Source organism: Chrysemys picta, chromosome 12 (genome assembly GCF_011386835.1).
Source record: "Chrysemys picta bellii isolate R12L10 chromosome 12, ASM1138683v2, whole genome shotgun sequence".
Classification (NCBI taxonomy): Eukaryota; Metazoa; Chordata; order Testudines; family Emydidae; genus Chrysemys; species Chrysemys picta.
The window spans coordinates 8,195,041-8,207,721 of NC_088802.1; the positions used below are offsets into that span (position 1 = coordinate 8,195,041).

The following is a 12,681-nucleotide window of genomic DNA, read 5'->3' on the forward strand; positions in this document are numbered from 1 at the left end:
GGGCAGCAGGGAGAGGAAGAGGCGGAGCGCAGGCGGGACCACCACGGCCCAGGCGTCTGGCGGCGGGGTGGTGGCCCCACGGACGCAAGGGACTGAATCCCCATGGGGCCTTCCGAACTTTGAAAACAAAGACAATTCTTTGGGATTATAAGGAACAGAGAGATTCTCCATCCTGATCTGCCACTTAAGACGACAAGGGAAACCAGCACCTTGTACTTCTATGGAAGGCCCTGAGGCCATGTCTACACTACAAATTTATGGTGACGCAAGTTACATTGGCCGAAAGCCGCCGCAGGTACATCGCTTGTGTGAATATATACTTGGCTCCAGGGCCGCCCGGGGCGGGGCTAAGTGGGGCAATTTGCCCCAGGCCCCGGGCCCCACAGGGGCCCCGCGAGCCCTTGTCGAGAATCCCTTTCCTCACCCGGTGGCACTCCGGCTCTTCAGTGGCGGGGGGCCCTTCAGACGCTCCGGATCTTCGGCGGCTTTTCAGTGGCGGGTCCTTCAGTGCTGCTGAAGACGCAGAGCGACTGAAGGACCCGCCGCCACCACAGACTTGGAGCGCCGCCCGGTGAGTACAAGTGCTCCCCCACTTTGCCCCAGGCCCCCTGAAACCTCTGGGCGGCCCTGCTTGGCTCCCTGCAATGGCGGTGCGCGTACTCACCGAGAGCGCTTGTATCCATGTACAGTGATGTGCCCCATGGGTAGGTGCCACTAGCCACTGGGAAGTTTTGGCCATGCAGGATGGGGCCAATATAAGTCACACAGGGTGAGGTGGGAACATGGAGTCAAGTTCCCAGTGTGTCACTGCCCAGACACACACAGCGAGAGACAGTCCCTGCCCCAGCTGAGATCAGGGCCCCGTTGTGCCAGGCGCTGCACAAACACACAGGGAGAGACAGTCCCTGCCCCAGCTGAGATCAGGGCCCCGTTGTGCCAGGCGCTGCACAAACACACAGGGAGAGACAGTCCCTGCCTCAAAAATCTGCCAATCTAAATAGACAACACCAGATTATTATCCCAATTTCACATGTAGGGAACTGAGGCCGAAGAGGATGAAGTGACTTATCCGTGGTTACACAGAAAGTCTGTGGCAGAGCCAAGAATTGAACCCTGGTCTTTTCACTCTCTGCCTTTCCCCCACAGCCACCCTGCCTTGAGTGGTGGCTGCTAGAAAATAATTTAAAAAATGAACAACAACCTCTTCTTCTCCCTGGAAATTCAGGTTCCAGCTCCCCTACGTTTCCCTGGAGACTATGTAAAATGCCGGAGAACTGGTAGGATTATGATGATACCAGAGAGTCCATACAACGGAAACCTGATTCATCAAGACAAGAAGAGATTCTCTCTTGAAAACGCCTAGTTGTTTATTTGTTAACTCCAACACTTGGGAGAAAAGCAGTCTACGTTAAAGACTCACTAGCTCCGCTTCTTCCATTAGCCCTGTGTCATGACATGCCTGGATTGTCCTAATCCACCCCGGTTCATCTCATAACTGCAAGATTGCTGGATGCCCCACCCCAGCTCCCTTTAGGCTGAGAGCCGGTGTGAATGTGAACAACAGCAGAGGACAGAAACAGTGTGAGAACTTTCCGTTCAGTAGAGGTGTGATAACATCTTGGGTGCAAGGTGTCTAGAGCTCTGTTAACCACACGCTTGTTTGCTGTCTGGTTTTGCTAAAACCCTGGCCATGTTTCCCTTGCCTCACCCCTCCCAACACCGTCTGGCTCACAAAACCCATGTTCACTGACCTCACAGATGTTATCCACATAACAGGGTCGGCCGCCCCCTGCGTACCCTCTCACGGCCAGGTGTGACGCCTCGGTGCCCTGCCTCAGTTTCCCCTCGTGGGCCCTCAATACATTCCAACAGTCCACAAGTCCAATCAAAGCCCTTCTTGGGGTACCATAAATTCCAAAACAAACAAGAAAAGGTCTTCCGGCCCAGCCTTAAGCTGGGCCTAGACCCTAGACCTCCTCCCTGAGTGTTCTCTGGGCGGCTGGCGGAGACGTAAAGCCTGGTCTGCCTTCTCCCCAACAGAAACCAAAGCTTTCAGCTGGGTTTTTCTATCCAACCACAACACCCTTCCTCCGGGACCACTGCAGCAAGCTTCACTTCTTGTTCCTCTCTGGCTGTTTCTAGAGACCAGCTACCCTCTCTGGGTACCTCTACCCTGTAAGAAAAGCCCTGCAGCATAGCCGCGGCTGGCCCAGATCACCTGACTTGTGTGTTTCTTTAATGCCTTTATTACTGATTCCTAGCAGCACCCACTCCGTGCTTGGAAGTTTCCAAGAAGCGGGGAGAGGGAGTTCAGGATTAGAGATGATCAAACAAAAACAAACAAAGAAAATTTCCATCCCATGGGAAATTCCCATATTTTGAGATTTTTGTTTCATCCCAAATTGTGACAGAAAGTCAGGAGACTGATATTTTTCTAGGAGCAAAACGTTCCAAAACATTTTTGGTTTGGGAAAATGTCAATGAAAATGACATTATTTTTTTGATTTTTGGTGACATTTTCAGTGGAAAACTTTGACTTGTTGAAAACAAAACATTTTCAGAGAAAATCTGGGGGGTGGGAATCAGTGTTTGGTTTTCCGATGGAAAAATCAAATATTTCTGAGGCCAGCAGAAACTTTCTGTGGAAATGGGCATTTAGCCAAAACACGCCAATTGTCCATCCAAAAAACATTGTTGGAAAATTTCCCACCAGCCCTACTTTCAAGCCCATTTCTGGGCTGTTGGACATGAAAAAACAAGACGAACGTTGAGAGCTGACGGCTGTGAGTGGCCGTCTCGCTGGGTCTGGTTTTATTACCATTTATTCCTTGAACGCAGACTAAAGCTGTGGGAAACAAATTGTGATCCCAGACACAAGACTGTCTGTGCATTGGCTCTGTATGGTGCTCGAAGCTGGGTTCTACTACCTAACTGAGGTAGGATCCCCACTGATTTTCATTACACTTGGGCACCTACCTCCATTAGAGACCTCTGCAAGGGCAGCCTAGAGCACAGTTGTGTTGGGGGAGAAAGTACAATATATTTAAGCCATTCCCCTAAGCCCACACAGTAAGGAGGGGGATGGGACTTCAATCGAGACATTTCCTGGTTTGAGGGGATGTTGGCCATTTTAGCTCACACATGAGCTACCATTACACAGTAAAACCCCGCTCACCTCCTCCGGTGACAGCCATGGCTGGGGAAATATTCTATGCTGATTTAAACATCCCTGGAGATCCTTCCTCCAGAGGCAAAGTGGCTCCATCTCAGCATCACAGTGAGTTTTGCTTTGTGGTGTTTAAACAGGGCTGGTGGATTCTGGGGGGCTGGGATCTTGTCGGCTGTAATAGGTTTTTAACCAGCAGCTTGAGTGATGCATGGGAGGTCGGGGGGTCAGGCCCCCAGATGGTGGACATGGACATAGCTCCACTGAATTTAGTGGGGTCACTCCGGATGTACCCCGGTATAACTCGGATGAGAAGCTGGTCCTAACTCCAGCGATTTCACTGAGGTCACTCAATTTTCAATAGGGGGTAACAGGTCAGATCAGAATCTAGCCTTGACTCCGGGAGGGGGGAGAAAATACCTAACATGTGCTTAAAATGAGTGTAATCTAACCTGGGACCAGTGAAATCTAACTCTGCATGTCCTGGGTTTGTTATGTTTGGCTTTGGGATAATTACAGTCTCCCTGGAAGGTTTTGAACCATAAAAACCTGATACATGCTCTCAGCCTTTCCAGCTTCATGTATTTTTTTGCCTTGAACTAAACAGAGGACTAGAGGCTGAGCTTCGGGTTACCATCAGTCCGGGTTTTCCCAGAGATGACCTCTTTTTTGGTCCTCCTATCTCCGTCCGGGTAGACTTCTGAAATATGAACAAGTGTCTTCAGAAGTGGGCAGCCAGAGAGCAGTGGCTGCTGGCTGGCTGCCCAGCTCTGAAGACAGCGCTGCTGCTGGCACCAGCGCAGCAGTAAGGGTGGCATGGTACCTGTGACGTTGCACCTCATAATGCTTTATAGAAATATGCTTATGTGTGTAAATATGATATAACTGGAATATGTTTTATGCTAGATATGCCATGTAACATATCCCTGCAAAGGTTATGATCTACTGAATATATTCATCCTATTTGTATGCATGTGTCATTTTTGTATTTGGAGTTATGAATATTGGCTGCGTACTTGTTTGATTTTAAGTAGCCTCAGTGAAGAATGTGGTCAGCTTCTTGAGAAAAGACTATTCTCAGTAAGTGCCCAATCAAGAAACACTTAATCTGACAATAGATTTTAATAGATGCCATTCCACATCGGAGCTTTCCTGGGAACGTTCCTATAGAGAACTAAGTCATGCATGGATATGTGACTTACCCAGGTGACACCAAAACTCAGTCTTGTAGTGGGGATTCTACACAGGGGTGGGGGGGTAGGGTTCTACCCAAAAGAGAGAAACTATATAAAGTCCTGGGAGACCCCTCCATTTTGTCTTCAGCTAGCTCAAGAGATCTCTCCACCCCGCAAAGGATAACTGAAAGAAACTGGAACAAAGGACAGTAACCACAGGGGTGTGAGTGATTGCTGGACCCAGACTAGAAGGAGGCTAGTCTGTAAAAGAAGCTTACTGGAACATCTCCGAGGGTGAGGTTTCATCTGTAATCACTTTCTTACTGTACTAGGCTTAGACTTGCGTGTTCTATTTTATTTGGCTTGGTAATTCACATTGTTCTGTCTGTTATTACTTGGAACCACTTAAATCCTACTTTTTGTATTTAATAAAATCACCTTTTACTTATTAATTAACCCAGAGTATGTATTAATACCTGGGAGGGGAGGAACAGCTGTGCATATCTCTCTCAGTGTTATAGAGGGCAAACAATTTATGAGTTTACCCTGTATAAGTTTTATACAGGGTAAAAAGGTTTATTTGGGGTTTGAACCCCATTGGGAGCCGGGCATCTAAGTGCTGGAGACAGGAACACTTCTTAAGCTCTTTTCAGTTAAGCCTGCAGCTTTTGGGGGACGTGGTTCAGACTGGGGCCGTGTTTGTAGCAGGCTAGAGTGTCTGGCTCAAACCAGGCAGGGCACTGAAGTCCCAAGCTGCCAGGGAAAATGGGCTCAGAGGTAGTCTCACTCATCAGGTGGCAGTTCCCAAGGGGGTTTCTGTGATCCAACCTGTCACAGTACCCCTCTTCCCCTTCCAACAAAGATGTGGACAAATTGAGAGCAAGAAAAGTGATTAAAGGTCTAGAAAACATGAACTATCAGGAAAGATTGAAAAAAACAGGCTTATTTAGTCTGAAGAGGAGAAGACGGAGGGAGGACATGATAATAGTTTTCACGTACATAAAAGGTTGTTACAAGGAGGAGGGTCAAAAATTGTTCTCATTAACCGCTGAGAATAGGAGAAGAAATGGGCTTAAATTGCAGCAAGAGAGGTTTAGGTTGGACCTTAGGAAAAAAAACTTCCTAACTGTCAGGGTGGTTCAGCACTGGAATAAATTGCCCAGGGAGGTTGTGGAATCTCCGTCATTCGAGGTTTCCACAGTCAACCTGTGGAACTCTTTGCCAGAGGATATTCTGAAGGCCAAGACTATAACAGGGTTCAAAAAATAACAAGATAAATTCATGGAGGATAGGTCCATCGATGGCGATTAGACAGGATGGGCAGGGATGGTGGCCCTAGCCTCTGTTTGCCAGAAGCTGGGAATTGGTGGTAGGGGACGGATCACTTGATGATTCCCTGTTCTGTTCATTCCTCTGGGGCACCTGGCACTGGCCACTGTCGGAAGACAGGATACTGGGCTAGATGGACCTTTGGTCTGACCCCATATGGCCGTTCTCATGTTAACAGGTTAGACAAACACCTGTCAGGACTGGTCTAGTTATTACGTAGTCCTGCTGTGAGCACAGGGGACTGGACTAGATGACCTCTTGAGGTCCCTTCCAGTCCTACACGTCTATGATTCCCTGTGTTTTCAGTCTGGGGCAGATGCAAACTTGATTTTGAGAAAGGTAAAGCTCTGGGACTGTATAAGAGAAGTGAAGCAGGTACAAATGTTACATGGAAGCAACAATTCTGCCAGCAGCTCCCTGGAAGAACGGACCAGTGAGTGAGAAATACCTTATTAGCCAGGAAAGGACCATGTTAACAAGTACAGGCTGTAGATTTTCTTTTCTTTTCTGATTTTCTTTTACCTATAACCATATGTTTCCACATCCTTTTACTGGCTTTAGTTTTGAATCTGTAGATCATGAACTCTTAAAAGAAACTTCAATTTGGTTTTACTACAGACACGACTAAGTGCCATGTGCTAAGGAGAGTGCCAAACTGACGTGAAACCTATAAACTGGGGTGCAGTGCTTTCCCAGAGCAGCGGATCGATGTGCATTGCGGGTTTCCAGAAGACAAGGGACTGGGCACCTGAGTGTAATAAAGTGGGGCGTATAAACTACAGAAAGACGGGACTCGAGGAGCTCGGAGCGGAACGCTGGTGTTGGGGTCCAAACCGACTGATGGTATTAGCTGAACTGTGCACATTGACTCTTACAGATCGCCCGAGGTGCCCGCGCTGGCATTGGCTGGCTCTGGGCCTCACATTGGCTGGGAACGTCGTGCTGCTGGGAGTGGTGATGGCGCTGGCTGCTCAGGGTGAGTGTGCCAAGGCCTTGCGTTTGGGCTGCACAGCAACGCACCATGAATGCAGCACAAGTTGCTAGGCTCAGTGCAGGAATGGCTGGGTGGAATTCTCTGGCCTGTGTGATACAGGAGGTCAGACTAGGCCAGGGGTGGGCAAACTATGGTCCGGGGGATGCATCAGGCCCATCTGACGTTTTAATCCAGCCCTCGAGTTTCCGCCGGGGAGCGGGGTCTAGGGCTTGTCCCGCTCCACGCAGCTCCCAGAAGCAGCGGCATGTCCCTCCTCCAGTTCCTACGCGTCGGAGCAGCCAGAGGGCTCCTGCACACTGCCTCTGCCCCAAGCGCTGCCTGCAACTCCCTTTGGCCGGGAACTGCGGCCAATGGGAGCTGCGGGGGTGGCGCCTGCAGACGGGGCAGCACGCAGAGCCACCTGGCCGCGCCTGCATGGAGGAGCCGGAGAGGGAACATACCGCTGCTTCCGGGAGATGCTTGAGGTAAGCACCACCCAGAGCCTGCACCCCTGACCCCCTCCGTGCCCCAATCCACTGCCCCAGCCCTGATCCCCCTCCCTCCCTCTGAACCCTTCAGTCCCAGACCGGAGCACCCTCCTGCACCCCAAACCCCTCATCCCCACCCCCACCCCAGAGCCCGTACCCCCAGCTGCAACCCTAACCCCCCCCACCGCACCCCTGCCCCAGCCCAGAGCCTCCTCCCACACCCTGAACTCCTCATTTCTGGCCCCACCCCAGAGCCCGCAACCCCAGCCAGAGCCCTCACCCCCTCCTGCACCCCAACCCCAATTTTGTGAGCATTCATGACCCACTGTACAATTTCCATACCCGGATGTGGCCCTCGGGCCAAAACGTTTGCCCACCCCTGGACTAGACCATCATAATGCTGCCTTCTGACCTTGGAATGGATGAATCTATTACACTGCTGCACTCTAGGCCAGATTCTAACTGGTGCAACTCACTGGTGTTGCTCCATTCATTTGTGCCAGCTCGGAGTCTGCCCCCATTGACCCCAATGTGACTTTGGCCAATTCACACCAGGTGGAGATCTGGCCTATTGACTCCAATGGAGCGCTGGCTGATTCATCCCAGCCCTGTCTTTTCCAATCTCTGGCTTCCAACAACCACCCACAGAGAAATTTTCTCCAAGGTTCCCTGAACCCATCACTGACCGGAGCCGACCCAAAAACGATGGGGAACGAAACCTCAGCTCAGCCCAGTCCTAAAGGAAGCGGATGCAGCGACTTGGAGGAGTTCCGCTCTCGCCTGCGGCAACATTTGTGTTATACACAAAACAACCAGTCAGCAGGTAACCCCAGCTCATGCTGCCTCCCGCAGTCACTGTTACAGGCACTGATGGTTCCCAAAGCAGAGCCGCTCTCGCACCCCCTCTTCTCTCCCATCCCTTCAGATCTGTTTAATATCTCCAGGGCCACTCAGCCTCAGCAGTGACAGCGAGTGGCCAGCGCAGGTAACTGCAGGCTTGAATCATTCCGGCAACTTTAATAGAATCCTGTAGTTTAGCTGTCATGGACCAAGAGACGCTGAGATGGCCCCGGCCCCAACAAGTTCACAGCGTAAATAGACAAGACACTCAGAAGGGGGAAACTGAGGCACAGGACAGGCCATGACCTGCCCAAGGACGCAGCAGGCTAGTGACAGGGCCCAGAGTAGAACACGGCTCTTCTGAGCCCTAGGTCGGGGTCTCAACCACAAAACCAACCTTCATTCTAATGCCCACCAGAGCTCTGAGCCTCTATATTATCCTTCACCTGAAAGGTGGCACCACCTGGGGAACAGCATCTGGTATGGAGTCAAGAGCCCCCCACTACTGAGTCACACACCCCTCCTCCCTGCTGCACAGCACCCCCTAGTTCAATGGGACTGGGGTCAGCCCTGACTGTGAGCGGAGAGCGCCCCCTACAGAGTCCCCCATCCCACTCCCTGCAGCACAGCGTCCCCCAGTGCTGGAGTCTTGGGGTCAGCCCTGCGTGTGAGCAGCCACAAACCCCCATCTCATTCCCTACAGCGTCCTCTAGCTCCACACTGGGGCATTAGGGCCAGCACGGACTGCAGAGAGAGAACGCCTCCTACCGAGCCCCCACCCTGCTCCCTGCAGCACAGCGCCCCCTGCTGCTGGGACATTGGGGTCCAAACCGACTGATGTTTTAGTCTTGCTCACATACTGATCCCATCTCGCCCACATACTCACCTCGTCTCTGCCGCTACGCCCCAGTCCTGGGCTCAGTAAAGCCCTGAGCATGAAGGCTCCATGCATCTCTGTAAAGGAGGTCAGCACTGTTCAGAATGATCATTAACGACACCTCTCTTCCATTTCCCCCTCCAGAGAGTTCCAGCTGCAAACTCTGCCCCAAGGACTGGCTGCTGCATGGGAACAAGTGTTACTGGTTTTCTACAGCGATTAAACGCTGGGAGTGGAGCCGTGACGACTGTTTAATGAAGAGAGCACAACTGCTAGTGATCGATGACCGGGAGGAGATGGTAAAGAACGTGCTATATTCAACTGCAGGACGTGTGTTGCTATTAATTACAGCTGGTCCAAAATCACAGTTTTCCCTCCAGTGGCAAATTAAAGAAACATTTTGGTACTTTTTGCAAGAAACTTTTGTTGTGAAAATGAAACCAACTTTTCGTTTCAGTTGTATAAAACTGAAAAATGTTGAATTTTTTTCTCATTCCCCTCCCTTTTCTCCCCTATTGAATCCAACAGACTGAGTCATGTCCCTAGTAGATTTGTCTGCCCCTTGACCTTGACCACGGTTGAGATGAGGTCCCATGTGCACAGCAAGCAACTGAGCCAGCGAATCAGAGCATGTTCTGGTCACTCTGACATGTCGTCCATTTCACAGGCGTCCATATGGAATATTACACGGGACCAACATCAGGTGTGGATTGGACTTAACATCACATCCCCAGGGAGGACGTGGACCTGGCAGGACGGATCCCCGTTAAATCAAACACTGTGAGTGATTCCTCATTAGGATTTTGATCAGTCTACAATAAATAAACCAGTTAACAAGAGTTTTGTCCTGGATTTCAATGGGGCCAGGATTTCACACACACTGATTTATGGTATAGGGCCCTAATCCTAAAATGCTTCTAGAAGTGCTTAATGTTAACTCTCCTTGAAGCCAATGGGGTGACTCACGTGAGTCAAGTTAAGCGAGCAGATCATACGTCTTTGTGAGATTGGGGGCTCAATCTGCATGTCCCATCAATCCTTGGCAGAGCTGGCTGTGAAGCAGGAAAAAGAAAAAAAATAATACCCCCTTCCCCATTTTTCATCAACATTTGATCACTTTCAAAATTCAGAAAGTTCCAACCAACTCTACGGTTGAAAACAATTCACACAATTTAGCCAATTGTGTGTGTCCGTTTCCCCCCGACACACAGAAATGGCCACGTTTCAAAGGGGAATTGCAACATTGGGGAAAAAAATTTAGTAATTTGGATCTTTTGCCTCTCTGCTGAACTTGCAACAAAGTGCCCAATGGCTGTGCTGGTTTCTGTGCCGTGGACACTCCCTACCCCCCAAAGGACTGGCTTTAAACTTACCAACTCGGTCCATATACTTGACCATTCGGGGAAAGGCTAGAAGTGCTGGATAAAACTACAGCACCCTCTGAGGAGATGCACAGCTACTATCGAGCCTCTTCCCCAACTCTCAACACACGGACAGTGACTGTCCCCTTTGCTCTTTAGGTTCCCAATTTCGGATCCTAAGCAAGAGAACAACTGTGGCTCTGTGAAGAAGAACAAGATCGATTCTGAAATCTGCCAAACTGAGTTGAAATGGATTTGCCAGAAAGCAGCTGTCCTAGTTTAAGGAGGAGTCTGGTGGCACCTTAAAGACTAACAGATTTATTTGTTAGTCTTTAAGGTGCCACCAGACTCCTTGTTGTTTTTGTAGATCCAGACTAACATGGCTACCCCCTGATACTAGTTTAAGGAGATGGATTTGTGAGCTCTGTTTGCACAGGAGGAATGTAAAAAGCTCTGTGTGTTTCATCTTTATTTCAGCTATTAAAAATGATGGGTGAGATGCTCAGCCGGTGTAAATAGTATAAAAGTCAATGGAACGACACCAGTGAATGACTGATTGGAGCGTGGGGGGTGGGGGGAACCGGAGGGAGGGCTGAGGGGAATCAAAACGATCAAATTCACGTAAAAGTAGAAAACAAAATTTAGAAGTGAAAATGGCCTATAGAAGTGGTCATGAAAAATCTCAACTCAACCGAAATGGTTCCTTTAAAAAAATAAATGACTTTGAAATTCTCTTGCATATTTTGACCAGCTCCAGGCCTGCTACATCGTGGGATAACTCCACCAGGCCAGGTTAATTGTGGGAAGAAGGGATCAAACTCCCATAATTCCCCCTGCTGTAACCCAGAAATCACCAGGTGTGTGGAGGATTCCCAGAGGAATTATATTACAGTACTAACTAGGCCAGGGGGTCTCAACCTTTTTTTTTGTGAGGCCTTCGCAACATGCTATAAACACTCCAGGACCCAGTGGGGGCAGGGCCGTCCCTCCCCATACGCAATGTACGCACCTGCATTGGGCACCAGGAAATTTGGGTTACGAAATTTCCTGGTGCCCTAAGCAGCTGCGTGCTGCTCCAGCCCCTGCTCCGCATCTTCCCCATGGTCCCCGCCCCTGCTCCGCCCCAGCCTCATCTCTTCCCACCCCTGTTCCGACCACTCCTGCCCCCACTCCACCCCTTCTCCGAAGCCCCTGCCCCAGCTGTGTCCCGCCACCACCCCCACTCCAACCCTTCCCCTGAGGACTGCAGCAGGGGTCAGGCGCCCTGCAATCACCGGGCGGTGGTAAGTGGAGGACCGACCTGGCCCCAGCCCCCTCCACACCGCCAGCTCCCAGCTGCGCCTCCATTGAGTGCTGGGGGGCGGTTCCCTCCTGCCCCTCAAGCCTGGAAGTCAGGGGAGCAGAGCGGAGCGGGCTGGGAGGGCTCCAGGAAAGTCCCGGGCTGGATTCCTGAGCAGCTGGAGAGGAGCCGGAGCCGCCCTGCATTCTGAGTTGGCCTCTCCTGCAACCCGGTCCGGCAGCACTGTGCAGGGCCAGGGACCGGGTTTTGTTGCGCTGGGGAGCTCAGCCATGTGTCCGGCTGGCACAGAGCCCAACACCCTGTTCTGAGCAGCAGGGTAAGGGGGCCAGAGAGGTTCTGGAGGGGGCAGTCAAGAAACGGGGGGAGGCTTTTTGGTGGGGGGGTGGAGAAAGTTTTGGGCAGTCAGGGTACAGGTAGGGGGTAGGGTCCTGGGGGGCAGTTGGGGGGGGGGTCTTAGGAGGGGGCAGTTAGGGGACAAGGAACAGGGAGGCTTAGGTAGGGGGTGGGGTTCTGGAGGACAGTTAGGAGCAGGGGTCCCAGGAGGGGGCAGTCAGGGGACAAGGAGCGGGGGGGTAGGGGGCTGGGAGTTCTGGGGGGGGCTGTCAGGGGGCAGGAGTGGGGAGAGGGATCGGAGCAGTCAGGGGACAGGGAGCAGAGGGGTTTAGATGGGTTGGGAGTTCGGGGGGGGGCTGTCAGAGGGTGGGGAGTGGTTGGATGGGGCGTGGGAGTCCCAGGGGTCTGTCTGGGGGTGGGGGTGTGGATAAGGGTTGGGGCAGTCAGGGAACAAGAGGCAGGGAGGCTTAGATAGGGAGTGGAGTCCTGGGGGGCAGTTAGGGGCAGGGGTCCCAGGAGGGGGCAGTCAGGGGACAAGGAACGGGGGGAGGGTTGGGGGTTCTGGGGGGGCGGGAAGTGGGAGGGGCAGGGGCGGGGCTAGGGCGGGGCTCCTCCCGTCCTCTTTTTTGCTTGCTGAAATATGGTAACCCTAGGCCTGCCCTGCAATCACCGGGCGGCAGGAAGTGGAGCGACCCAGCCCCAACCCGCTCCACCCCGCCGGCTCGTGCTGGTGCGTAGGGCACCAAAATGGCTAGGGACGGCCCTGAGTGGGGGGATGAGTGGAGGGGCTCCAGGCTTCAGCCGCTGGGTGGGGGGGGACGGGACAGGGCTCAGGCTTC

At 51.8% G+C, this 12,681-nt stretch overlaps 1 protein-coding gene across 1 annotated transcript; it reads left to right on the plus strand.

Annotated features, from left to right (window-relative positions):
• The first annotated feature begins 575 nt into the window (after positions 1 to 575).
• Positions 576 to 10,758, plus strand: LOC101940006 (killer cell lectin-like receptor subfamily B member 1B allele C). Its single transcript, XM_065563204.1, has 6 exons — positions 576 to 3,277; positions 6,548 to 6,646; positions 7,796 to 7,954; positions 8,993 to 9,147; positions 9,516 to 9,628; positions 10,369 to 10,758. The coding sequence occupies exons 1-6, from the start codon at positions 3,142 to 3,144 to the stop codon at positions 10,490 to 10,492; spliced, it is 786 nt and encodes a 261-aa protein (XP_065419276.1). The 5' UTR covers positions 576 to 3,141; the 3' UTR covers positions 10,493 to 10,758.
• The last annotated feature ends 1,923 nt before the right edge of the window (positions 10,759 to 12,681 follow it).